Below are 27,968 nucleotides of genomic sequence, written 5' to 3'. Positions count from 1 at the left end.
TTCATGTGTCATTTTTTCCTCATTGCTTTTTATACTTGAAGATTCATACCGAACAAAGCCACAGCATCATGATAATCTTTCCTTTGTAGATGCTACACCTATGCTGGATGGCAAAAGTTAGCGGTCAAGGCTCCTGCCTGGTGTCATTGACATCGTTGATGACTATTACTTACCGTTGGAAATAATCCACTGGTCATTAATTGAATTGACGTAAGACTCGTTCTTCAGTAGAAAGCATTGGATGGAGAATTACGTTTGCCAAGTGCTATCAGTTGATCTTGATTACCCCATTGAGATATGTGGAGGGAGAAAAATACATATAAAGAATAATAATAATAATAATAATAATAATAATAATAATAATAATAATAATAAATGATGAACAAAAGAAAGGTGAATCCTTGGTCCCTGGAGAGTCAGGGTAGGATTGAGATGAACGGTCGAGCATTGGCTCGGTCATCATAGTAATTTTAGACTTCCGAGCTGTATCAATTTTCCACTCTGGTCATATTGCTCCAATCTTCGCAATGTCAGAGTTTATGATTGGCATTCGATTGGGAGAATTACGTCGGTAGAGGTGGGAGGGGGGAGGGAGGGGGAATTTCTCTTTCTGATTCTACAATTGTACACAAACTCGTGGATTCGCCAATTAAACGAATATTACCGCACAGGTGATTTTTTTTCCTAGACATATTAAATCAGTACTATGTCATGAGGAGAGTAGAATATTTTATTACTATGCATGTCACAAGCGCATCGCTTCCTTCGTGGCGGACTTCCGGTGGCCGGAAACGTCCTTCTAACTGCGTCGGAATCCTTAAATGATGAGTCAACGATCCGTAGCGTTTGTATAGTATTAATGCGATGATGACAAGTGGTTAAAGTTCAGTGAGATAATTTTGGTGATTAAGGGGAACTAGAGAAGGTGCTATTGTGGATCTTTGGATTAATCCCCGGGTATAAATATTTTTTTATCTTCTATGAGTTATTTTGGGCAGCCTATGTGCATGTTTTGAATAGTGATTTCTTCTGGAAGATTAGATCGGTCGGAGGGGGTGGGTTTCTAATTATTAATGTCAAGTGTGTCGTGAGGTGGGATACCTGTCGAGTACCTATCTCTCGAATCAGGTCCATGAGACAATCCATATCTCTTTTCGTGGCGCTTTTAACAGATTATAGTATCCAAGGGTTTGATAGAAATAGGGATTATGACAGTAATTTACCCCAAAAACGAGGGACGCATCGGTCATTTGAAAGAAAAACTGATGAAAAGACGTGGAATCACTGACAATTTTTGTTTATCACGGAAATTTCACTCAGACTTTTTTTACGTATAAAAACATCGACTTGCGGCAGGAAATGGACGATAAATACTAGAAATAAAATCTGAGGGAAAAGAATCAATAGTAATGTTCAGGAATGTTGTAAAATGGAAGAAGACCGCAGCATAAGGGAGCTGTTCTTTTTATTAACCCTATAATGGTTTCCCTTAGCTGAAGTCAAAGGCAACTATTCCATTACTTCTATAATCACTGAAATACCGATTGGAATGTATTTCCTGACGTCGGATATTACACTCCCAGGATTTCATGATAAATTATCATCAATAATTTATACTAATGAAAAAACATATCATTTTTCACGGTTTGACAAGTGTTTAGCGAGATTAACTCAGTTGTGATGAAAAGGGCGAATCGTATCGGCTGTTTGCGAACAATTGTTCATTAAAATGTTTGCCCCACACACACATATCTACGTATTCACGTAGACCACTTACAGAGAGAAATATTAGATTTTCAGGGTCGTTGTAATAATAGCGTGCTATGAGCAAAAAAGTGAATAAAAAAAAACAGCATAAAATAAATTTATTCGTGATGTTTTTACGAGGATCAAATTCCCAACAGAGTGATTACCCGAGGGATATTCTGTCGTAAAATATATAATACGATTTTTTGTGACGAGTTACTGCCGATTTTTCTTATTTTTCATATTTTTTTCGAAATTTCTAAGGAACCGTAGATCTGATGGACGCGAAAGGACATATTGTATTTAGGTTTTATCATTATTCAATTTCAAAAGCGAGAAAACTTGAAAACGGTATATTTTCTCGGTCAATGTTATCAATCGTCTGATAAAAAATTTGTAAAAAACTTGAAAAATGCATATTAGGTAAAGTTTATACTAGAAAATTTCGACTAAAAAAATGTTGATCCACTGTGCCACACTAGAAACTTCTAAGTCTTTTTTTCACACCGTAAATTGACGATTGTCAATGCCTGTTGATGCTTGCACATGAAACCTTTTGTAAACAAGGTAATACCTACATCATTACGTAGACACATGTGTCGGAGACCGCCCTCAAGCGTTTCCAATAATTAATTCACCAATTTTTCAACATAAATTAAATATAGCCTCTTGAATAGCCGTAGAATTCAGGCCAGTTATATTTAATGCTTGAACCTCACTTTTTACGACTCAACTTGAATTTCCTCTTTTTCGTTACCATGAAAGAGGGTAAAAAAAGGGCACATTTCATGGCGCATGCCATCGGTTGCAGTACAACGAACCTTGAAGATATTTTCCTCTCACAAACTCATCGGTTAAGTTGGCTATGTACATGTTACTCTCAACTAAGGATTTAAAATGGTTTTCTATTTTTATACAGTAACCGGTATGGACTTACTAACGAGGACCTTAACCGTCGTTGGAGCAACCCCAACCGTGTGCTACACCCTGTAATATACCACACAAAGGGTCTTATGGAGTACTGCGTCAGGGTGTTACTGAGGCCACCTCACGTTTTCGTGGATTACCATGGGCACTCGAGAAGGAAAAACGTATTTCTCTTTGGTTGCTCAAGGTCAGGATCGTGGAGTGCAGCTGATCGTGCACTCTCTACTGCCGATCAACCTGTTCAATATCTGGTAAATATTCTGCAAATTATTATCAGCGAGAGGAGTAGAAATTATTTATTCGTCTATTTTCCGTACTCATTATGCCAATTACTGTACTTGCTTAAGAATTGCTCTATGTGCAAAAGACTGGCCAAAGAAGTGATATCCCTTTTTTTTTATTACCACAAGATGCTTCCACGACTCATGCAGAAAACATCGGCTGCCTTTGCTCTGCCGTTGTGTTCATTCAAGGTCGAAAGGAACAAGGAATCCACGGCCAGGGTCGCCATATGGCGCCAACTCGGCGTTACAAGGTGAGGGGCCTTGATATTCTACTGGGTATCTCTAATTCCGAGCGAACTCAAGATTATTATTTATAATTCACTCGAACATGTTCCCTAATTTCTTAAAGATAGTTTATCATGGGTTTGATTATCACAGGAGTTACACTATGGAGAGCAGCTTCTGTGGGTGCGATCAGGGGGTACTTGCGGGTTTGCATCTTGACACTGTTCATCTGAAGAATGTGGGGAAGGATTTTTGTGCAGCACTCGCGAAGTTGAAGGATAATGATGAGAATTGGACGATGGATGAGTGAGTATTGGGTTCTTGTTTGCTCTTATGGTTCATGGGGTGCGATGGTTGATTTTTTTTAATAAAAAGGATGAGCGGGACAATTAAGGACATTTTTTTGGATACATATCGAAAATGATGCGATATTCCGCAGAGATTACGCTTTAGTTTCGTTTCGCACTCCTTCTCATCGAGAATATTATTATAGAACCGAAATTGGTTGGACGGAATTTTTTATTTTATGATAATTCCATCCAGGTTTCGTGAATGTCTCTAAAAATATTTCATTAGTATTATTTCACATCATTGTTAGGAACTCTGAGGATTTTGAGGTGATATCACACTCTTGCTGTCCCCTTAATTGCATAATGGAGAAACGTAAACGCCCAAAGTGCATTCAGGATAAAAACGCAATTCAGCACACATTCAGGGGTTGGTAAAACTAAGAATTGGTCACGCGCATTGATAACGCTTCAATTTAACCCTATTAACTATTAATTGTTTGATAAACTGGCAGCTTCGTAATCCCAGCAAAACGTTACAAAATTAACGTCGAGTCCTTATTCATTTTTATTAATTGTAACCGTACTTAATTTTTTGTATTTTTACAGTATAATTATGAGTGACGAAACTACACTGGAAGAGAGGGATTCAGATACAGAAACATCATTGAGCGAAGAATCAGAGGATTCAACTTCTGATATTGATTAATGAAAACTGCTTCTAATCGCAGAATGCCATCAGTATTCTTCTGAACAATAAAAGCCACATGATCTCGATTATTGTAATAAAAAGATTGCTAGTAAATCGCGGAGAAAAATGGACACTTTGAAATCATTGATGTCTCCTCAACAAATCATGACAATGCTGCTGTGAATTTCTAAAATCTACCCATGATTCATAATGAACTTAATTGTCAAATGGATTCCCTCAGCGTTAAATTCTCGGATACATTAGGTCGTTGGTTGGATATTGAGGGGGGTACACGGTAAGAACACTAATTTTCCTCAATTTCTCATGTACCCGAAATTTTTTTTCTAATTAAGGTATTCATGGCGTCATAAGGGAGAATAAACAATACTTTCATTCAGAACCAAAAAATTAAAATTATTATTCTTTTGTAAATAGAATCCTTAATGTATGAAAAATCACGTATGAAATCTTAGACAGTCTAGGAGAATCTCAGCCGCAGTGATAATTTAAGAAAAATACTGAAATTACAATCGTCTCATTTAAAGTCATTCGTAAGCGAGAATTTTCAAAATTATTTCTGCTGCTACAACTCTCCTAAGTTACCTCAGATTTTGTGAGTCGTTTTCAAGAACTTGAAAAAACGCATTTACAAAAAATGACCACTTTCTTTACCTTTTTCGATTTTCCCTCATTACGTCATGAATACCTTAACGAAATGCACTGCTTATTAACGAAAATTAGGCTCACTTGAATCTATTCTTCTCTCCGTGTGACAGGAAACTCTAGAAGCACTAGATATTTTTTTTTTCCGGCTTGAATGTGTCCTTGAGTGAATAAGTTTCATGTGAAGTCCTAATAATGGTATTCCCCTCACTCCGACACTGAGGGGTAAATTGAAAAGGGAGAGTGAGTAGGGGGTAGGGAGAATCGCATTATCGTGAGGGTTTTTTTGAGAAAGGACAAGCTCAAAGGAGAAGAGATGACAAATAATGGGACAAAAACCAAAGATAACTTCACCGTACATACGTCGCGAGCAATTACCGCGTGCAGAAATCTCCAGACACTTCGATTAATTATCTTTCAATGAGTCATTACCAACTAATGAGCAATACTTGGTACGATTAAAAAATATATATTCTTTATTTGGGTCCTAGTCTTGACAAAACAGGAATAAAAAAATATGCAAGGTCCCTGTTATTAGCTATGAAAAATCTATTTGCTCGAGTGCATTTTGCTCTAACACTGATTCATTACTGAACCTCGATCTTGCATTATCTCTCTAATTCACCGCAGCATCTTCAGAGATATTAATCACAATAAACGGTCTTTTGTACGGCAATCATCTCATCTACTTCACTGAGAATACAGCTCTACTATAACAAAGTGACTATTGAATTTACATTAAAAACTTGTACTGCTTACACTGTTCATTAACAACAATCTTTAGTTGCTCATACGTTAACCATAAAACAATATTCCAGGAAACAAGACGTGAAAAGCTGGGAATGAAACCTTTGTAAAATGCTAAAAATCCTTCCTGCGTTAGCATTTTCATTGCTGCATCCATGGCGCCTCTGTATTCACCAGGACCGCTGTTCATGTATCGTGTCTTTACAACATCCACAGGACTAGCAACGATCGTTGTACAAAGGCCAGCACCAGTAGCTGCTGTAAAGTGACACATTATTCCATCCGGCATAATTTCATGATGCAGAATGCTTTCCTTCAAAATATCATAACACACGATCTCGGCAACATTAACAATTGCGTTTCGTGCTACGTTTGGAATTGTTCCTCTCCAGAGTCCTGGAACTCCTTCGCTCGTTGCAATGCTTTTGTACGCTTGTATTGTTGAGACGTATCGTGCCGTGGGTTTGCCACGATTTCCTGCCTGCATCCGGACCTTGACGACGTCAGTAGGCTGGGCAACCAGTACAGCCAAACCTCCAGTCGTTATTCCAGCTGCCACACAAATTCCAAAATTTAAGGAATTGTTCGTGGGACTGTCACCGTGAAGAAGACTGCCGTAGAAGGATTTCACACTGTCGTAGAGACCTATGCGCACACTGGCGAAACACATTTGACGTTGAAGACCTGCTGACAGTCCTCCGTACAGACTTCTGCAAAAAAAAAATTACGAAATAATTTAACTATTTGCAATATTTAATTTACAATAAAATCTGCTGAGTGAAATGATTTTTTTATTATTTCTCGTGAATGAGTTTGCCAACCGACAAGTTTATTGTTGTGACAGGACTCCCAGAGAAATCTTAAATATTTTTCTCGCAGTTCTAGAGCGAACTGTGATTGAAGGGAACTTTGCGAGATTGTCGCGAAAATTTTTCCTAACGGTCTGTAATTTTTGGTCGAATCGCTCGAGAAGAACTACGATACTGTAATTTAAATTTCCCGAATCGATTTCGTATCAGTGAGCAAACTGCGGGTTCCGTAATTTTGAATAGATATTTCTCCCTGCACGAAAATGCAGGTGTCAGCAGACGAAGAAACACGTGAAATAGCAAGTGCCTAAATCCGTTAACATACATCTGCAAACACGGATCATCCACGTGTGACACAGGATATTCTGTAATGTATGTAAAGTCGAGCTTCATGTATATTTCATTCTTTCACTGATATGTCATGCCTATCGTCTTTCGTTACTACTGAACCGATCAGACTGATATGTAGCATAGAGTTGTCTCTCTTTGTTCCCCACTTCAGACAAAAATTTATGGGTTTTGCATTTTTTCTGATTATTCTACTGCATTTATCGATATATTTTTGAAAAAAGCATATATGAGACAATCAGGGTTTTCGCGAGGTCACATTATTTAGCGGCTGACTGAAGAATCAGTAACATGACAAATACATCACGGAATTAGCTACAATAATTGACAAGTATTCAAATATTCTTTTATGAATTAAGTACCTTGCTCCCTCAAGTCTGACAATATTTACAATCGTGCGAAGTAACCCGGGTTGAGTTGTGTTGACAGCCACGTGAGAGCCATTCGTAGCCGCTAGGAGACCACCCCGAGTTTCCCCAGCGATCTATTAATTAGTAAAAATTCAATAATAGATCAAAAATAATTAATCGACTGAATGAGTTGATTTCAACATCTCACCTGCATCCGGACTTTGGCTGTATCTAGCGGGAACGTAACTAAATCAGCAAAGCAAGCTGCTGATCCAGCTGTCAGCAGCTTTGCTGCCAAAGGAATGCGTGAATCATCTGACGTCACCATTTCAGACAATTTTTCGCTTTTCCCTTTATTTTTATTTGTATTCTACATCAATGTTATATCTACTCTATTATACTCTATTTACAATTCCAACGAGATGGTAGACTCTTTCACATATTCTTCATGATACTGAAGAGAATGTCTCATGAAATTTTAAGAACTTTTCCCTGAAGTGATCAGGGTAAGTGTGGAAAACCTCAGACTGCGAGCAGTCGCGTTCAGTGTCTCCTTTATTGTATTCTCTAAACATACTATTTACCTGTAATCACATCAATTGAACACTTTTACTCATTTTATAATTTTAAATTGACGACTACTCTTTATCACTTCGCTGATAATGTTAACAAACGTTTACCCATGACATTGGAATAGAAAAAATATCGCAGAGAATAGAATTAATGTCATTTATTTATGTACCTCTGAATACGACTTTAATTTTCAATTCGGCTCTTCGATTTGTGTTTAAAATTCTACGAGGGAACCAGTTTTTGTAAAATAAATGTATCAATTGATAGATTGACCCAAAAGTCTCAAGGGAAAGAGGGACGACTAGAGTCTCTGTTGGATGCACAGGGTGCAACGTCTGTAATAATAGATTGGATGCAAAGTCCATTCAATGAAACAATTTTTTTTTCAAGTAGTTTAAATTACCGTTTTTGCACTATGAGCTACGAACTTATTGTTTCTCATGCTGTGGGCATCATGATACTCACTAATTAATTCAATTATGGATATAATGAGTATCACTTACCAAAACAGGGTATTGTAAATATACGGAGTATCACCATGGAATATAAGGATGACTTTATTACTGGGATTAAGATGAAAAGAAGGTCAGGTGACCGAACAACGACAGCGAGATTTCCAAAGAATGCTTGTGTACTAAGCTCATTGCGGCGCTTTGTAATGTGATGAGATTTAATCCGAGACGTTAAAATTTCGGCGCAAAGGGACGAAGTATTCAAACCGAGCGTAGAAATTTTAATTATTAAATTAGTTTGTAATCGAAGGGATGTTGGACAGAATATACCTCTAGTAGTAAATAGGCGGAACTGTAGTAAGATTATAAGCTATAAAAAATGAAAACTAATTAATTTCAATACTTTCTTATTTTTTTACGTATAATTTAAAAAATATATGTTAATATTTGAGTGCCTAGGCTAACATTTATTGGAAATATTCTGAAGTCTAACATTCGCTTGGCAAACTAAATTGATAATAGGAAATATTTCATATTTTTTTTAGTCATAGCATGAATATGAACATTAGTGAACAGTTCTTTCAAGAGGGTAATAGCTTCCCGCTTAAGGAACTCAAATTTAAGAAAAATGGAATACTTGAGGATGGATTTTTTATCATGAAAATTTTGAACGAGATTTTTTCTTTTTTCTCCAGTTTATAAACAGTAAGAACCAAAAATATTCAATGAATTATCAATTCGCGACATTGTTTACAATTCAGGATGATTATCATAATTGCATTACTATTTTTGTATCTTATAGGATAGTGCGATAAACTAGAGGGTCAACAGATCAAATATTTTAAATAAACTTGAACCAATTTAAAATGAAACACTTTCTCAAGCTGGACAATTGTTTCAGCGGAAATATGGAAGGAAAAAGAATTGATTAAACTAAAAATGGTATGAGCATTCGCATTCGGTGGACTTTGGACTTCAATCAGTCAAAAGACAGTGAGACGCATTGACTTCAAGTCAGTGTAATATCGTGATCACACAAAAAAAAGAAACTTCAATTTTTCATGTAGACTAACATCGACGATTTATTCAATGACAGTGCAAATCTTCGCTACTTTGTACGGGTCAATGATATCTAAAACGTAACATCCGTTTTACTTCATCACCGAGAAATTTATTTCATTGATCTCAATTATTGTTTCTATTCCCTTCATTCGAACGTACACAATTGTGTTAATAAATAAAAACTCACCACGACAATGTTGAAGCAAGCACTAACGATACAAACTGAAAGTCCGATCACTGCGGGCCGCATTTATATGTACAATGTGAGGTCACCCGTTGACTTCAGAATATCACTCCCACTGATGGAAAATTAATCAATGTTAAACTTTGAGCCTATCTGATTTTCACTCCAGAAGAGACAAAATCATCAATTTATTGCTCTCTTCTTTTATTTCTTATAATCTTGGATGTTAACAAATTCAGAGCAAAAGGAAACGTGATAAAGTTCAGCGACAAAACACAATGGTTCAAAGCGACTTTGGCAGGCGGGGTAACAACATTAGGTAATTCCTGGGAAAATAACGATTTTTTCGTAAAAACTGGATAGCTCCTTTTGGAAGATGAATGCGTTGCTGGTCACGATGGTTACGATTGAATCGAAAATGACGAGATAACAAGATAATTAAAGCAGTAAAGAGGAATTCGTGAAATGTGATGAACGTAGAAAGCAATTGCAGATTATTTAGAAAATATATTTATTGTTAAATAATTCAGGAGATAAATATAAAAAAATATTATGAGTGAAAAATGTGAGAAACTTGGAGAAAAAGCAACGAATTTCAAGACTGTTCTATTTTCAATTGTTTGCCGCTTCGATTTAGCCTTCACAATTATAGAGATGATATGTAAATTAGCGAATGTCAGCGTTGTTAGTTCAACTATTCCGCAGGCTTGCAAGTTTTATGATCCAGACAGATATCATAGCAGCATTTTTCCCATGATCCACAGCTTCTGTCAGAGTGACAGAGTTTGGGGGAATCAAAACCCCAAGAACGAGGACAGACGGATCTCGTTGGTGGACATCGGGATTTCGGAATCTCGTGCTCGGGGATGTGGTGCTCCTTGTGTTTATGAAGGGTGCAATGCATTAGAAAATCTATTAGATGAGCCCACAAGTTCGCAGACCATTTTTCTTCTGCTTTTGAGTGCTCGGGGTAACCACTTGGGCAGCAGTAGTAGTGATCTTCGTGGGTTTTACACCAGTATCTGCACGGACTACCGAACGATGACCCCAACAGTACTGCGACTGCGGCAATGAAGAACCACGATTTGTCCATTATCCTGAAAATACAAAGGGAGGACACATTATTGCACTGTCCGTGCAAAACACTTTTTGTGCGAATGGAATCATTTAGTACAGAAATCACTGGCCACCGAGATAGATCATTTCAGGATTCGTTAACAGAAAACTTTTTTGTAGGAAATGGTGTTAGTTTGAAGAAGAAAAGACCCTTGAAATTTCTGCTTCAAGGAACTCGACTCCAGCATGAATATATATCAAATTGGCCATGAAATTAATGGAAAAAATGTTAAATAAATTATCACAGGACGAAAGGCAAAATTACAGGGAGAAAAAACAACGATTATAGTAAACACTAGAATAATCAAGGGAATGTTACTTACATCCAGTGCTTGACTTCACTCACGGATGGCTCTACTGCCTTACGCATCTCTTTATAAGCGAGAAAATTTGTTCTCGACTCACACCTTTGTCGAAAGAATATACAAATCAATAGGATACAATGGCGGAATGTCAAATGAATCACGAAGATTGTAATGGTTTCATTCCCTCCTTTGTCAGCAAAAGTACTAAAATGTATCGTAATTTCATCAAGACCATCAGGTACACAAAGAAAGAAGAATCGTCTGTTTTCCTCTCAACATTCGCATTTTCCCTTCTTTAATTAAAATCAATACATCTGTCGATATTTTTAGCATTATAATTACAACATTAGCATAAATGCATTACAATTACATTGAATTTGCTCAATCAGATTGTCAATATGATTTGAATAACTCAGCCAAACTGATGAAATCAAACTAAACTCAAACTAAAATTTAATTCATTAATCGATTATCTCGCACTAAATGACTTGATACGGAAATATAAGTCACAATTACTCACTACTGAAGTAGTTTCAACGTTGACAATGGTAGACAAATCAATTGATTTAATTTCTTACCAAGTCTGGCATAAATACCATATCACTCGTATGACAGCTGGACGGTACGAGTGTGGAGTGATAGTGATGTATGAAAATAAAAATTCATCAATAATCGATGGATGTTGAAGTACATTTTTGAAACCTTGAGGGTATCACATTATAAGGCTATTCATTTAATACTACTCTATTTGTTCGATTTTTTTAATGCTTACTGGAGTGCAATTTTACGTTCTCGTTTAACGTTTTGTTTTAAATCCCATGCAGACGCCTCTTTCGGGGAATTTTTAATTAAATGTGGAAAAGTGCCTGACAAATTGAAAATTCGTGAATGAAAATTAGAACAATTTGTTGTGTCTATCAACTTTTTTCTCCACTTTAATGTGCTACTATTAAGTCCTCACATACAAGGGCCTTTTGGGACCAAAGGTAGGAAATGCATAGCATATGAATTCATTGATTTCTAATAGATGAAAAGTTATCGTATTGGTATACAATGCACCCTAGCCTTCTATTCTCTTCAACAATATGTGGAAAATTGACAGACGATGCTATCTATACAAAGAGAACCAATCAGTAGACATTGTTGGGAAATGGCTGCGTAGTAAAAATGATTCCTCTAGGCCCCCGCAGTTGAGAAATTAATCAATTAAATGCTCAATTTTATCGCCGATGTATAATAATAGTGGAAATTACACAAGAGTATCGGCATTCTGGTTACAAATTCCTAAGGTAATTCCACTCAAAATAATTTTCAAATATCTTAAAACCTCGCAAGTTCACAAATGTAGGAGCTCAGCTTATTGTGATAAATTGGTCACTTGGCCGCACTGCGGGACATGTGAGTTGACCTGAATATATGGAATTTTTTATATCAACTCAAATTTTCATTCAATTTTTATATGACGTCAAGCGACGGGGCGTGCTTACACCAGGTTTACTTCGAATATTTTCTCCTTTCCTATAAATTCAATTTTTAATACCAAAAACTGCTTTCCTAATTACAAAAAAAATAGTTATTCTAATTTAAAAAGATTCTCATGTCTATTCTGGATTGTTTTCTTCCAGATGAGAAGAGCGCGCGAGTAATAGATATTAGTTATTATCATTGAATTGACAGGGAACCAAACTTTGTTGGAGCCTTAGTAATACACTGAGAAAAAAATTAACTCTGCCGAAAAATGAATATTTGCCTGTACAACATTTTCTAGTCTCCAAATTATTTAAAAAAATGTTCTGCAACGCTACAATTTGTGCTTTCCACTCAAAAATCAAATACTGGTACCTAAATACAGATTATAAGGAGTAAATAGTGATGATTAAAGTATTATGGCCAATAACAATGTGTTCTATTGCAAATAAAAAAATCTTCCCCGAAACAGAAGTTTGAGCTGTTTTTTGCGCTTGAAAACAATTGAAACAACAAATTATTTTATTTATATCAAACTATACGTTGCCTGCACGTATCTCGTATTATTACACGAAATTATCTTCATATTTTCGAGTGGAATAGACATATTTTCAGCAGAGAAATTTTTTTTCATCGTACCCATCGGAAGGAAGCGTATTCGAACTGCACTGGATGTACGAGCCTGGCGATCAGTGGCAAATTGACCTCCATATGTAGCGCATATTGTGGCTATTTTTGAGCAAATACTCGTAAAGAAGGATTCTTGACCAACTCGACATCTTGTCCCTCCTCACATACTATGAAAATAAATCGAAACTTTAATTTAGGCTCATCTCCTCTTACCACGTCACCTCATTGAAATATTAACGATTTTGAAGATCCACACAGCATCAATGGGTTCTCTATCCATTAAGACAAAGATTCAAAGATTGTTTTCATCCGTCAATACCTTTCCTCGATTTTCCATGGTTCTAACGATAAAATCCGGTAAGCAAAGATTGGAAAAATCCAAATTACTAACGGTCTTGACTAGGAGGTGGGGGTGGGTGAAACTGTTGTCCCCACTTGTTTAGCACGTCGCCGTTTATTCAATAGTGGATTATTGGTGTGATCAAGCTGTTTCAAATTTGCTGTATCATAATCCACACGCATTGTAGCAAGGGAGCGTGTCATTTCCTCTTGGACTTCAGGCCACAGCTCCTCACCCTCCCGTAACACTCGGCCAGTGTGAAGAGGTGTTGCAGGTACTTCAGTGTATTTCTAAAAATAAATTTCCAATGTTTGAGGATCTATTAGCGCATTTCTACATTCTTAGAGGTGATAATATTATCCGAGGGTCATTAATAATCAATAAGTAGTTATTTATTTTTAGACGCTTGCTAATAAATATATACTTTTTTGCAATTTAATTGAACTGGATAATCCTAAATATACTGTTGTACAAAACATATATTAATTTCTCACACATCCAGAATGTGATTAACTTAAAGACGCGATCGACGGTTTTTAATTTCATGCGCTTACCGAAATCCATTTGTTCTTCATAACATCCTCAATTGATAATCTCTTTGCAGGATCTGTACAGAGCATACTCTTGATTAAATCTCTCGCTTCAGTACTGACACTAGTCCACTCAGGGGCTGGAAAGTCGTATTGTCCTAGGCGTATTCTTTTCTTCATTCCTGGCGAAATCGTCAAGCCATGATTACTGTAGAACGGAGGGAACCCACACAATCTGGAGATAAAATCATTGATTTAGTTGATAATTGTTAAAAGATAAAATTCCATACTGGATTAAAGAACATTCCCAAATTATTGACAACGAAGCCGTGGGTAATAGCTCTGCAACTCGATGTGATATCCCATTTTTTTGTTAATAACATAGGAATATACTTGAAAATGAATTAATTAATCAATGATTGTTTCGATGAGCTATTCTTTTTGTTCACCAAAATAAAAAAAAATTACGGAAAAATATAATTTTGGGATACTTGCCATTTAAAAATGTTACGTACTGATTAATTTTGTTTAATCATTTCGTGTGCGATTTAGTTGACCATGTCTGAATAAATAGTACCGGCAGTGCACAATATCAAATATTAATTTATCGTATATCATCCGTGAAGTGTTAGCACACAACCAGACAACCAAAAAATAACTGTTAAATTTATTCGCTCAAATCTGATAATGATTTACTCACAGAATGTACATAATTACACCGAGTGACCAAATATCACAGCTTTTATCGTATTTCTCTGGACCCAAAACTTCAGGGGCTACATAATAGGGAGTGTAGCAGGGAGTTTGTAGTGTATCCTTTATGTGTGTTTCCTTGGCGAATCCAAAGTCAGTTAATTTTAATATCCCTGCGTGATCTAGAAAAAAAATCGTATCGAATAAATACCCGGAATCGCGGCGAGATGATGTCACATTTTTAAATCCGTTAGCTCAGAAACAATGACTGCTTCAATGAGTTGGCAGCCATGTACCATCAATTTTCATTTCCATTCAAACTGATTTATTTTCTTCATGGAAGAAATAATTCAATTCGTCATTATCATGAAGCTAAGGTATTATTTCGGAATTTTAAGCCGTCAGGCAGTTGGTTGAGTGCAAAGTCGTTGAACCGAATATAATTTCGTCGTGTAGGAGGAATTTATGATATTTTTAACGGTCCCAGGTCACGCAATTTTCACGCATCTCTGGCGAAAAAGGGTATCACCTCTCAATTACTAGAATTTTGCAGATTACTGAATATTTAATTACGCAAACTCCTTACACAGATAATTAATTAGAGCATTAGTCAAGTCATACAAAGGGATAATGATTGGAGCTGAGCTAAGTACAAGTGGAATCAAAGACAGTTACCTAATCTCGAGTACAGAAGGTTTTCAGGCTTAAGATCTCTGTGTGCGATATTCATGTCATGAAGATGTTTAACAGCGATGCAAATTTCGTACATTATTTCTGCTGCTTCTCGTTCTGTAAACGCACCATCCTGACGATTCTCTATTCGTTGAAAGAGTTCGCCTCCTTCCATACTAGAACAATAATCCAAATCATTATGGATCTTTATCTAAATAGGTTATTCAATTATGAATAGTCAATAATGAAAAGATGAGGATTAAATGATCTTCTTTATCAATTGTGAATTACTAAAGATCTTTTCAATTTGTATAATAAATTGAATTGAAGGTCTGACTCGGTTATCTTTCAAAAGTTATCTAAATTGCTTTATAGTTATTACAATCTGAAATACTTGATAGCCATCAGGCGTTTAATAACAAGTAGGAATCTCTGAAAATCATAGTTGTACAGTGACAACAGCAGAAACCACTGAACAGCTTCCAAGAACATTTAAACTGTAACTTTATAATTTATTAAAGGATGCTAAATCACACAAAAACTCGCTACGGATTAAGTACACCTGTGAATTTAGTTGTAAAAAATCTATTGGGCTGTCACTCAAAAGTGTTTTTCATCTCAAATTTATTCCGTTAAATGATTTTAAAAATGGGTTTTCTTTCTTGGATGTTAATTGAATGACTTTTAACAACGTTTTTATTGCGTTCAATATTCACGCTGTAGCCCGAGAAAGACATTTAACATTTCTATTTGCACTAAAATCATTTAGATAAAAATCTATCAGTATTACTTCACTGAAAGCCATTGAATGATGTGACAAAAGACGACTTGACAGTCATCGGGCATACGGAATAATCAATTTGGAATTTCCGCCTTATTCGGGTTTCCCCCCATACAAGTGAAAAAATCGACGCGTAAATATTTAGCATTTTTTTACTATTTTATCAACTATACAATCGTTATATTTGGAGATCGTTATGTTTGGAGATATCACGGCTAGGTCAAAAAGAATATCAGTTGAAGATTGAGTCAGATTATCAAAGTAAAAAAACAACCAACTTCGCGTCCATAAGATTATCTACGGGAATAAAAGTCTATTTTTATTCTCTACAAGTGTGTGACCCGTTGGATGAGAAGAGCGATAGAAATTTGAAAATGGAGCATGGAGTAGAAAAAAATTATATACCATTCCATAACAACAAGAAGACATTTGTTTCTACTGTATGTATTTTCGTAAACATCTTTGACTTGCACAATGTGTTTGCAGTTGGAGGCCCTCCAGTGAAGTTCGACCTCTCGTCTTGCTTTGACACAATCATGAAGAACCTGTTGACGTAAATATTGTACGGTTGACTATCGAAAAAGGGTGTTACCAGATAGATGATTACAAACAGGGATTAGTGTCACTATTTTCTCAAGTAATTTTAGCCACTGAACCGTTGTATTTTCCAGCTCGATTACCGAATCGATTGAAAAATCACCTGCGTTATATAAATAGATGATGACCCGTTCAGTCTTGTTCCGGCTTAATGGAAAGTCATTATAGCTAAGATGCGAATTAATGATGTGGATCAATTGAGATTTTTCTGGAGATTTTACGAGCCAAGCCGATTCGAAGATAAAAATCGAAAGTTAGCATCCTGTTTTCCATGCTATTTATGCATCACACGGTTAGAAAATTACCCCTGCAATTCAAGCAAAAAGTCCACAATTTTTAACAATCCTTTATTCACATGAATGTCTAACGTATTTTACGATCCCAGATGTCATTGAAATATTAGTGATAATCTAAATGGGAAAAACTAATTCTCCTAAACGTTCAATCGGAATGAGCGATTCCATGAATAATTTTATCTTAAATTAAATTAAAACGCAACAACTATCGCTTAATTTGTAAAAAACTTCAAAGAGCGTAAAAACAGATAAATCTTGACTAGATATTCCTTAATTAATATAAATTCAAAGATAATTGCTTACAGTCGGGCAGAGATGGATGAAAAAGACCGCCCCTAACGGTTCATGATTGCGATAACGATAGAGTGAACCCTTCTATATTTTTTCAAAGAATTCCCACGATAGTTTTTCAAGTTTACGAATAAAATTACATTCACACACGACATGCCAATTTATGACGACGTACTGACAATTAAAAAATTGTCCGTTTCCCCCCACTTTCATCACATGGTGCAACTAACAAGAAATTCAATCGATAATTGGTTCAATACTCATTCATAAATTGCGTAATACAAATATTGGACAAAACAGAGCAATTTTCTGAATTACAATATTCTCAGAAAGAACTTAACATTACGAATCAGTCAAATCACCAAAATTTCAAATGCATTTTGTTGAGCCAACATCGTTGAACATCTTCTCCTGACATAATTTATCCCTGACATAACTAACGTTTGGGGTGAGATGTTTAAATTGAAACTTATTTATGGCTTTAGAGAATTTTAATTACCTTCAGTGCATACTTTTCCCTGGTATTCTTGTCGTAACACTCCACGACTTTGCCATTAATTCCCAATCCGAGCACGTGATTACTTATTTCGTAATCATCAGTTATTGGTGTTTCTTTAGGTACTCGCTCCTCTATTCTTGTTACTGGAAATTCCATAATTCTTGCCAAGCTCGTTGTTGGTTTTGGCCTTTGGACAGTTTCTGTCACTCTGTACGCTGATGTCTCCAACGCTAAATCTCCGTCAGCTACACTACGCTTGCGTTTTCCGTTTTTTTCGTCTGGCACGTCCAAACGCACCGACCTCTTTGACTTCCTATGAAAATATTCGAAAAATATGTATTCAATTATTAAGATTAGGGATTTTAATTCAGTGATGTTAACAAGAATATGTATTCTGGATTAGATGACGGCACCCTGATGTATATTCGTACAACTGAAGACAAGCTGCGACACTGATTGCATTCACAAAAACCCACCGACTAATTGGATTAACATACTTGATGAGTCATTTCAGAGGTAGGCAGTCATTGCGTCAAAAGCAATTGATTTAATGAATCGTGAATTTCTATATTAAGAATATCCAAGTATCTTTTACAATTTGGTACAATCGACACTATATATTTAGCCATTTTCGATCATCAAAATCATCAGTTGAATTGTGAAAGGAAAATCATGAAGTCTTTTGGGAACCATTCTTTCCTGGGAAATAAATAACTGAAATTCCTTAAAACGGTGAAAACCATATTTTTTTGGTATGACATTCCGAGCATGTCAAGTGTCGAGAGAGTTAGAACCAAATGGGGTTCAAATGCAAGCCCTAGTGCTCTACTAGAGAATAGAAAACAAATCACGCGAACAACAATCGAACTACTTGGATACCCTTAAAGCTGAAAAATAGGGAACTTGCATGATTTTGTTATTTGTGGCCATTAGATCATCTGCAGTTAGAAAAGTTGTGCGTGACGTGACCATCTTTTTTTGATCCCATGACGTGATTTATAAAATGAGGATCATTCTGTTACTCTAGCAGCGTTAGCTGACCGTTTTCGTGATGTGTATTGGCTCTCGAACGACTGTTTTTAAATTCATGATATGAATAGAGAAATGAGAAGGACTTGAGCGTGATGCAAATTCCCTATTGCTTAGATATGATTATGAACTGATTCGAACATTGGTATTGTTTGGGTTATTATGCTGAAGCTGAAATGGGAAGAATAGTTTAGTCAGGGAAAGGATCAGATGAAAAATTACAATCACTGGCGTTTTATAAGTATCGCGAAAATTGATAAATTTAGTGAATCATACCAGCTACATTTTTTAGGAATTTTGATGGACCTCACGCTGAACCCCTTTTTGACATCCCTTAATTAATTAATTCCCGAAATATCGAAAGACAATGTACATATAACTTTTACGACACTCAATAAATTGAATTATTTACAAATTTTAATTAGAAAGTCAAAATGAGACTGTACTAAATATAGTTATGAAAAAAAAGCACGTGAGCAGATGATGAGATATAAAGAATTAGCGTCTTTTCTTAATGATGCTTCTTAGCGTTTGAACAAATTAATGATAGATTAGATAAATCTCACAACTGATCCACACAGGCGTTTAAGCAGATGTCAATGGTTGACATTGTTCCCTGCGTCAAGTAGTAAAAAAATATGAAAGAGAAAAAAATATGACCTCCAGAAGGTCCAGTTAGTGACAGGCTTCGACATCGATGTTGCGTGATTCCTTTAGCGAATTTTTGAAATATTTTTTGAATATTCCCTTGGGCTCTCGTGTGAGCTTGTTGGATGAACAATAACGTTGGGGTTTCGGTAACTGCACGAGTGGTTAAGATTATTGCAACCGCAGTGTGTACAATTTTTTCAAGGTTAAGTGGTGTGAATTATCAAGGAAGTGAAGCTGAAAAAAACCAAAAAGCAAACATTTTTCTTTTCTTTACAGTTCAATTTTCCATATTATTATCAGCAAATACTCTAATCGCATTCGTTATTTAATATAGACAGAAAAAATAATAAATCATATTGACAATGGAGTTGATTCATACGTCATTATTACGAATAAATTCCTGATAAATTATGTACAGTACAGTAAACATATTTTAATTTTAGAGTATCTTCAGTTTTCAAATGATTTTCTCTGACTCAACATTAGACATAATTAATCATGACAACATACCTGAAACGATAACCAATATTTTCAGAATTCCTAGACTATCCAGTAGTAGAAATGTAACGATTTGTTCACGGTCATATCACTCGTTGTTCACGGTCACAGTGATTATCGGTAAATTTTTTATTTCATTAGTTTCTCGTAGCTAACAATGAACAGTCCTTGGTCCACCTGTATATGAAGGAATATCACACACTATGTGTTGTAAATAAAAAATGAAGAAAAGATGGGTTAAAATCGGACGACAGGTTCTCCACTTGTTCTCGATAATCACGAACACATTTTTGTTTCAATGAGTTTGTTTTTTTATTCTCATTTCTCACTTCCACTTGATCAAATTCCAATCGTAAGCACCTCCACGGTCGGTATTTTATGCCAATTGTTCTTTCGTAAATTTCAAGAGAAGTAGTCGTAAGAATTTATCTATGATAAAAAAAATTTGCGCAAGATGTACCGTTCACCCGATAACTGCGGATATCGAATTGCGATCTCTTTCTCGCGATGGAAACGTGGGAGTGCACTACTGCCTCTAAATACTGGAAATCTCGGATCACATGAGTCATCCTTGTCGAACGTCAGGGGCGGTCAGGGCCGTAAGACATAGGAACGTCAGAGAAAAGAGTTCGTGCTGATATGCAAGAAGTCAATTTCCTATATATGTATAAAGATCTGGTGGGGCTTTGTCCCGCGTTTGTTATGGAGATAGCCGACAGGTGATTGCTTTTCAGAAAATGAACTAAATCTATCGTTTGTGGTATGTTTGTACCTGTTTATACTTACCTTAAAATATTTTGTTAGTTTTTCTTTTAATTTTTAATAACTAATGTAAGTAGCGACCTCTGTGTGCTACAGACGAAACTCAATCGTTAACTTAATTGCTAGTGCATATTTGACCGACGATACGAGAGAAATCTAACACGCGTTATACAATTTTAGGGGGCCTCTATCATCGATTTTTTTACTAGTTCCTGGCGGACTCTATTGAAAATCAAAATGAAAAAGATTTCGCGTAGAGAGTAAAAATAATTTAAATTTGCTATGTACCCGATTCTACTGAAAGTTTTTGTTATGGAATTGACTCAGCTTAAACTTGTCAATTTTTTTGCTGTCATTCACGTAAATATCTTGTCCTTTAAATAAATACCTTTAAGTAGATGATAAACTCGCCTATCGACGAATTTTCATCTTCAGCGAGATTGAAAAATTACATGAAAATTGCAGCAAGTACAATTTAAATTTTATTAAATCCGTAATATTAAGACAGTTTACATGTTCTTTACTGTTCTTGAAAAGTCGTTCATTGCTAGGCACATTTTATTATGTACAGGGTTATTAAGTATAGGACATTACCTAAGATTCTCAGATTTTTAACAATTAAGAGTTTCAAAAGTTAATTAAAGGCTTACAGTTATTGTCTGATTGTTATATTCTTCACCATCTACCCATCGTAATTGTACCATCACAACTTATATTTATCAAACTCCTCATTCTTTTGGAGTTGGGAGAGTAAAATTTACCGAAACTCTTAGAGATAATAATAACATAGATTTCGATATAATAAAAAAAATAACATTTTAATTTGAATTCGCTAGTTTTAAAGATATAAACGAAATAATTTTTTCTCAGTCAAAGCAGTTTTTGTGCTGTATAATTCTGCACATTATTTTCTAAATTTCATGAAGGCCAAGATGAGAAATAAATTCGTCAATCAACTTTTGTAAAAACTGTTCCTTTTACCCCCCGGGGGGCCCTGAAATTCGATTGATATTGCAACATGAATCCATCAGTGTCATGAATAACATACCCGAAATTTCAACCATTACAAATTGATTGTTATTTCAGTTTTTGAACTTGAGGAAAATTCAATACTGTTGTGAACCAACGAGAAGTATAATTATTTTTTTGCATCCATAATTTTAATATTGCGTCGAATGCTAATTTTCAATATTTTAAAGATTAATTTGGAATAATCAAATTTCTTGACATCCAATTGACATTGCTTGACCGTATTCGTAACGAGGGTCATTAGCAATTAATGAGAACATAATCTTCAATAAAACCTGATATGTCACAGCTAGTCACTGAGATGGTATTGATTAATTCTAAACTTTTATCAAATTCTTTTCAAAAATGTAAATTGAAAAATTAAAAAATTAAAAATATCTGACATTAAAATATCTTCTTTTCACTACTCCGAGTCATATAACACTATCATGTTCCTGGAAGATTTTTTTTTCACAAGAATGAAAGAAAAACACCCCTATAACTGGATAAACATATACATTCATTATAATCCCTAAATGATATAATCATTTCCACTCATTGAACGAAGCAAGAGAAAAACTGATATTCACCATCTTCGGCATAATTAACATTAGAATATTTGCGTGCACGAGGAAAAAATCATAGAACTAATATTTTTTAGCCTATGATGCTAGTGAATATGTGGGAATTATTGTTACATGCAATGAAAGACAACTAATTCGAAAAATACAATACTATTTTAAGACCCCATTAATTCTTCTTTAACATACCGTCAAATAACTAAATGTGTACCTTGATTTTATCTCTAGGAAGGATTTGAGAAAATAGGATGTTCCAAAATTTAACAAGAACAACAGCAGAAATACAAAATTAAGTACTTCCATAACAGAAAATAAGATTTTGAACCATTTTCAAATCAGGAGAGGAGCAACTGGTGCGCATGCCTGTCGCAATAATTCCTTGCATACATAATATTGTATAATAATATGTAATATTGCTATAAACATTTCCCGTCATTTTTTTTCAGTTAATAAAAATATGTTAATTGAATACTTAACACTTACATCTATCCCATACTCTTAGGTAACGATTGATATTTTACAAGTAACAATTGTCATCCCATCTGCACATCCGCTTCAGTTTTACAGTCCTCCATACTGAGAATATAAGGCACAACACTTGCTACGCTTACTCTACCAATTAGACCAGCGAAAAAGAGATCTTCGAGAACACGAGGATTTATCGAACGCAGCGGGGCAAGTCTTAATAATAATCTAGGAAGTCTATCGGCACCAACGCGTTGCTGTAGTTCGCTCCAAGTAGCTTCTTGAAGAACCTCGACCTTCTTATGCCATGTATCTGCTAATATGTTATCTGTAAATTGATACAGAAGTACTATAACGATGGAAAACACTTTTTGAAGTCTACCAATTATACTCCAGCATTTTCCTGAAGGATTTGTCTAAAAATAGTAATAACTGAAGAACAAAAAGGGTGAGTTTTTCAGAAAAATTCGAAATTTTTTCTACAAAATTTATTTTAATTTATTAAAGAGAGAATTCTTCGTAAAATATTTCTAAAATCTATTAACCTTAAATGCACTCATAATTTATTAATTTGTTTTTCCTTGTCCCCATATTGCAACAATTGAAATTTTCATCCCTTCTGTGTAATATTTACTGTTGAAGGCTTGAAATTTGTTGAAAGATAAGACTGAATGATTCAATTCACATTAACTGTGATTTTTTACTTTATGAATGTGGATGAGTGATTCAGGTGCTAGGGCCACTTGTTGTATAAGTACTCTAATAATAGATGATGCTTTTACGCGAAATTTTTAATGTGAGTCGATAAGTTTATTTCTCCTAAAATCTATCAGTTTGAAGAATTAACAATTATTATATTACCAGCACTGAATAAAGTCAAAGCTTTGAGATAGGCATACTCCGTAGCATCCACTTGCATTTTATGCAATGAGCTGACGCAATCTTGGAGTCTGCATATGTGCTCAGTTATGAGTTTTACTTTACTCGCTGTTATTTTTTCCTGGGCGATGCTTGCCTGAAGATGATTAATTATGGAAGTGAGAATACTTGGTAGTGACAGGGTGTAAGCACACTGTGCTAGCCCAAGGGTGAAAAGCTGACCCCAACAACATCTCACTAAAGAGGTTTGAACATCCAATCTGAAAATAATTGAATGTACCATCGGAGTTACGTTACTTTCGTAAAAATTGATCATCTAAAATCGAAGTTGTCACACACATATAGACGAAGCCCTATGAATATAGTTCCTTTGCGTTTCATAATATTGCACACCACTTCATATCAAAATTATAAAATTGAAAAATCGCTCCAATATAAGGCTCCCATTCGGAAGCTACTTGTTTTACACCATATTGAATTCATATAAACATTTTATACCTGAAATTGATAAAAACTACTTACTATTGAGCGAAACAGTGTAGATTTGAAAGTCGGATATACGTCGAGAGACTCCAAGATTAACCGATTCCATACAATATTTACGCCACAGTAAATCAGAAAAATTGAAATTGTTGTATTGTCTAATTATCAAACGTTCCGATCACCTATAGGTGACTATAGCATTGTAGTTTCATGCATATAACCAGGGGTTTGAGCTTTACAGGGAGCTATCACTTCATATAAACACATAATTCCAGTATGACTGGAGTTTATCGGTGATTATCTCTGTCGAATTTATAATACCCCGAATAATCCAGCTTACGACTATTTACATTACTTACGGAAGTGCTTGGAAAGCAGGGATTCCCCTGGCCCAGTGTACCGACGAGAATAGCAGTCTAGCTGCACTCTCACAAATGTAGTGTATTGACAAATAAGCTGGAGCTGGACTCGGAGCTCTCAATTGGAATACAGTATTCCTTTCATGTAACAGTTGTCCAGTCCACTCTTCTTCGGTTTCATTCGATCCATTAACACTCTGGAAGAAGGAACATAAATATTTACGTAGTGAATACAAATCAATTCTGATCATTTTAATCAATCGGATATCAACTAATCAAAGTGGAGTATTAGAGGCTAGTCAGTGGGTTTATTTCGCGCATTTTCTGAATACACACGAATGACTAATTCTTGTCACGTGACAAAAATGTGACCGTCTTACATTATAACGATCATCTCACGTCTGAATCGTGACGTTAATCCAGATATTCAGTTATTTTTTCAAAGTAATCTTTCCATTTTTTATTAGAAAAATCACAAAGACTAAGGAGACTGACGATTCGTTGTTATCCTAAAAATCATCACAGAATAAGGTATTATTTGAATTGTTGATAAAAATATATGAATAAGCAGAAGAATTTATAAGTGATCTTGAAGAAATCGTTCTTTGGAGATAAATAAGTGTCATGCCGTATCTATATAAATGATTTATCGGTATCAAAATATTATCTGATTATTTTGTTGATAAGATTGAACGTGAGCGTCAATGGCGGGCACATTTTTGTGACCTGATAATTCCTCATTTGTGACATCATCGGCCACTTGTTACTGAAACTCATTGTTCAAGTGAACAGGAGAATTTAGTCCAATCATTTCCCCCTTCTCTCACTTCTCCATCCGATAATCCTGATTTCGGGATCACCACAGAAAATTGATACTCACATCACCTATGAGCTTCGCCATACCCTCAAGTGCATGGGAAATGAGTAATCGCTCTCTAGCAAGTGTAAGTGCATCACTGAGGTCACTATCACTGCTATGATCCTCAACACTTGGGCTCTCTGGTGGTTCCCAGATAGATGCTATCTCTGGTATAATTTGTTGTGGCTCTGGTTTCACCTTTGCTCCGCGATTAGTCATTTTTGCGCCAGTTGCCTCACCCAAAACAGGTTTCCGTTCGTGCTGAACAGCTGTAAAACCCCAGGCTTGCTTATACTTCATTTTATCCCGTAAATAATTATTCTCATAAATGAATTCTTGATTGAAAGTCTTTAAACTCACAGTCACTGCGCATTCCCATCGTCAAGCATTTTTGAAGGCGACAATACTGACATCGATTGCGATGATGTTTCGTTACTTCACAAGATTTGCTACCACGGCATTGATAGCCCAATTGTTTACGAATACTGCGCTTAAAAAAGCCTTTACAACCCTCGCAGCTTATTGCACCGTAATGACGACCACTTGCCCTGTCTCCACAGACGACGCAGAGCTCGAGAGAAAGCCCAAGACCTAATGAACCTCGTACATCACGTGATAGCTTGACCTGGGAATAAAAATTATGATCAAATTAAAAATGAGCGAAAAATACCATTGCGAGGGAGCTGCGTGATATTCATATTTAATAAATTATCATCTCGTATATGTTTTTCCAACTATTTAAAATACATTTCGATACAATCGAATGCAGTAATTATCCACGATGATCAGATGACGAGCTTTGGAATAATCTCTCCAAATCCAAGAGAAGTAATGGATTTTTTGTAATGACATTTGTGGTAGTCCTGAATTGGCTCGACTAGAAAGGTTATAATAAAAAATTGTCTGCCTTCTGTAGATTGCAAATATTCATCAAAAAGTGGTCATTAACCAACACTGACTTATCTAGCTTTATCACTTTACTACTAAAATGATTCCCTCTATAATAAACCAGTAAGCAATTATCGAAATCTATACCTCAATATCAGAATTATTCAGATGCTCCATTCCACTGTGCATGTGCATGACACCACGATGATGTCCAATATTCCGAAAATCATGCCCAACCTTATATTCAACCCTTTCCTCAATCAGCTGATCGTGGTGGTTTTGGTCCCCCTCTCCATCCCTCTGAACACAGAGTCGTTAATTATAACTTTTCAACTATCAGCTCGATCCATTCTTCGGGCGATAATCAAATCATATTTACCTCAGCATTAGAATCTCCTGTGCAGTCCATACTCCTGTGGAGTCTTAAATCGTGATAATCCTCTCGTTTCCTGTCGTTATCACACTCATTTAAATTATCACTATCGCCCTGCTCAAGATCCTTGTCCATGGCTAATCATCAGCTGAACTGCAAAATAGTCATTTCTTCAATGGAATAAAAATACATACGGTGCGTTGACTGGCTTGAATAACTGACACTTAAATATCGTTAGAGCGTAGACAGTAACAATCTAACCATTCCCCATTGACCCCGCAAAATCTTGTGTGAAACATTCCTCCAACTAGGCATTTGCTCTCCTTTCAGAGAGCTAAGAGTACCTTCCCCCTCTCTATCATCCTTTTTTGGCCGTTCCCTTTGCTCTCGTTTTCTCGCTCCGATACTAACACTTACACATTTTTATACTTCAAGAAAAAATAAACTGAAAAAACCAACGAAAAGTACTATTTAGATATTTCGTATCGAATTATAAGACCTGTTAGATGTAAATATTATATAAACGTTAAGGTATTTCACTCTTAAAAATAGGATGGAACAATGGAGATAAAAATATATTAACACGTCAGAGTTTGTGACCTGTTACACGTATATTTCCTCTTCCTTTCTCCCTCCCACTTTGACAAGTATCCATACACCTAACCAGGGAAAAAAATCATCTAAAGGTCACAAGACGGTGGATAATGTAAAAAAAAACGGAGCTGCCATTCCGTGATGTAAAATAACCGTATCGACTCGATGAAAATGAAAAAATTATGCCAGAACGTGGAAATGCAGACTTTTTTAGGATCCCCTGAATGATTTATAATTAAAAAAAAGTAATTTAGAAGAAAAAGAACTTTACATAATACACTACCTGTTGTGCGTGTCCATAAATTTATGTTAGATGCCTGGAGTTGTATTTGCGTTCTCTATATTTCGTACACACGACACATAATACATCAAAGTAACCAACTTTTTCCTGACAAATAGCGAGGAAATTTTCGTATTTATACTTCACAAATTTAGCAACAATTTATCAATAATATAACTGGGCAGATTTCCTCCTTCTTTATCAACAATTGACGGCGATTGAATAGAGAAATTTATTAGTCCCAGGTGGAATGATTGTTGTGTGGTTTTAACGGGGGGCCAGGGAAGTATCAAGCAGAAGCACAACGTAGCGGGCTATAATACAGTCCAAACAACCTTGCACAGGTGTACGCGAGACAAAGTATAGAGTGAATACGGTAGGAAACACTGACATGACCAGTCCACAGGTCACGCATCTCTGCGTACATGATTGTTCCAACGGTTAGTAAGGAATCTGTTTTCTGCTGCTCATATCCACGGCCGAAGGCAAAGCTGTGTACATTGAATTGTCTTCTCCACCAGATTGAACAGACCCAAAGAGGATTTGACTAAAGTAGAGGCCCAGTTCCGCGGGTTTGAGTGACCCCAGCGGTATCGTAGTACCTCACCCCAGAAGAGGCAGGGCACTACACGCAATGCGTAGCACGCTCAGTAGCAGTCCCGGTACTGAGTCCCCGAATTTTTTTTTCAAATTG

General features: G+C 35.8%; 4 protein-coding genes and 1 long non-coding RNA gene across 25 annotated transcripts in view; 2 read left to right on the top strand and 3 right to left on the bottom strand.

Annotated features, from left to right (window-relative positions):
• LOC135172537 (cytosolic carboxypeptidase 1-like) overlaps positions 1-5,144 on the top strand; it is a 29,867-nt gene extending 24,723 nt beyond the window's left edge. For 13 of the 15 annotated variants that reach the window (XM_064138599.1, XM_064138598.1, XM_064138608.1 and 10 more), the window contains 5 exons: positions 2,666-2,924; positions 3,084-3,208; positions 3,336-3,488; positions 3,781-3,899; positions 4,079-5,144. In XM_064138599.1, coding sequence (XP_063994669.1) covers positions 2,666-2,924; positions 3,084-3,208; positions 3,336-3,488; positions 3,781-3,899; positions 4,079-4,083 — 661 coding nt within the window. In that variant the 3' untranslated portion in view covers positions 4,084-5,144. Of the gene's footprint in view, positions 1-2,665; positions 2,925-3,083; positions 3,209-3,335; positions 3,489-3,780; positions 3,900-4,078 lie in introns of those variants that run through there. The other 2 variants (XM_064138601.1, XM_064138614.1) reach the window with 2 other exon arrangements.
• Positions 5,145-5,276: 132 nt separating this feature from the next.
• On the bottom strand, positions 5,277-9,506 carry LOC135172542 (dicarboxylate carrier SLC25A8-like). 2 transcript variants are annotated; one of them, XM_064138626.1, is made up of 4 exons: positions 9,352-9,506; positions 7,286-7,661; positions 7,090-7,211; positions 5,277-6,280 (listed from the first exon to the last, which is right to left on the bottom strand). In XM_064138626.1, exons 2-4 carry the CDS (start codon positions 7,403-7,405, stop codon positions 5,557-5,559), a joined length of 966 nt encoding a protein of 321 aa, XP_063994696.1. In that variant the 5' UTR covers positions 7,406-7,661; positions 9,352-9,506; the 3' UTR covers positions 5,277-5,556. The 2 variants fall into 2 exon arrangements, with proteins under 2 accessions (XP_063994696.1, XP_063994697.1); XM_064138627.1 differs by lacking the exon at positions 9,352-9,506 and adding an exon at positions 8,154-8,300.
• Positions 9,507-11,029: 1,523 nt separating this feature from the next.
• Positions 11,030-20,270, bottom strand: LOC135172539 (MAP kinase-activated protein kinase 2). Its single transcript, XM_064138622.1, has 8 exons — positions 19,756-20,270; positions 19,255-19,479; positions 17,566-17,878; positions 16,288-16,427; positions 15,105-15,277; positions 14,437-14,611; positions 13,761-13,971; positions 11,030-13,496 (listed from the first exon to the last, which is right to left on the bottom strand). Exons 2-8 carry the CDS (start codon positions 19,287-19,289, stop codon positions 13,266-13,268), a joined length of 1,278 nt encoding a protein of 425 aa, XP_063994692.1. The 5' UTR covers positions 19,290-19,479; positions 19,756-20,270; the 3' UTR covers positions 11,030-13,265.
• A 94-nt stretch (positions 20,271-20,364) lies between these two features.
• Positions 20,365-21,319, top strand: LOC135172547 (uncharacterized). Its single transcript, XR_010301122.1, has 2 exons — positions 20,365-20,503; positions 20,686-21,319. It is a non-coding gene; the product is annotated as an uncharacterized LOC135172547 (long non-coding RNA).
• LOC135172538 (nuclear receptor subfamily 2 group C member 1-A-like) lies at positions 20,965-27,719 on the bottom strand. 6 transcript variants are annotated; one of them, XM_064138618.1, is made up of 9 exons: positions 27,278-27,719; positions 26,662-26,845; positions 26,407-26,548; positions 26,175-26,327; positions 25,500-25,764; positions 25,161-25,423; positions 24,281-24,477; positions 23,421-23,698; positions 20,965-22,887 (listed from the first exon to the last, which is right to left on the bottom strand). In XM_064138618.1, the coding sequence occupies exons 3-9, from the start codon at positions 26,533-26,535 to the stop codon at positions 22,628-22,630; spliced, it is 1,545 nt and encodes a 514-aa protein (XP_063994688.1). In that variant the 5' UTR covers positions 26,536-26,548; positions 26,662-26,845; positions 27,278-27,719; the 3' UTR covers positions 20,965-22,627. The 6 variants fall into 6 exon arrangements, with proteins under 6 accessions (XP_063994688.1, XP_063994687.1, XP_063994686.1 ...); XM_064138617.1 differs by having other exon boundaries at positions 26,407-26,553; positions 27,278-27,717; XM_064138616.1 differs by having other exon boundaries at positions 26,407-26,553; positions 26,623-26,845; positions 27,278-27,716.
• Between the last annotated feature and the right edge of the window lie 249 nt (positions 27,720-27,968).

This window comes from Diachasmimorpha longicaudata, chromosome 2 (genome assembly GCF_034640455.1).
Source record: "Diachasmimorpha longicaudata isolate KC_UGA_2023 chromosome 2, iyDiaLong2, whole genome shotgun sequence".
Taxonomy (NCBI): Eukaryota; Metazoa; Arthropoda; class Insecta; order Hymenoptera; family Braconidae; genus Diachasmimorpha; species Diachasmimorpha longicaudata.
Note: the sequence above shows the minus strand (reverse complement) of the source record. Positions and strands in the feature narration are given on the sequence as shown.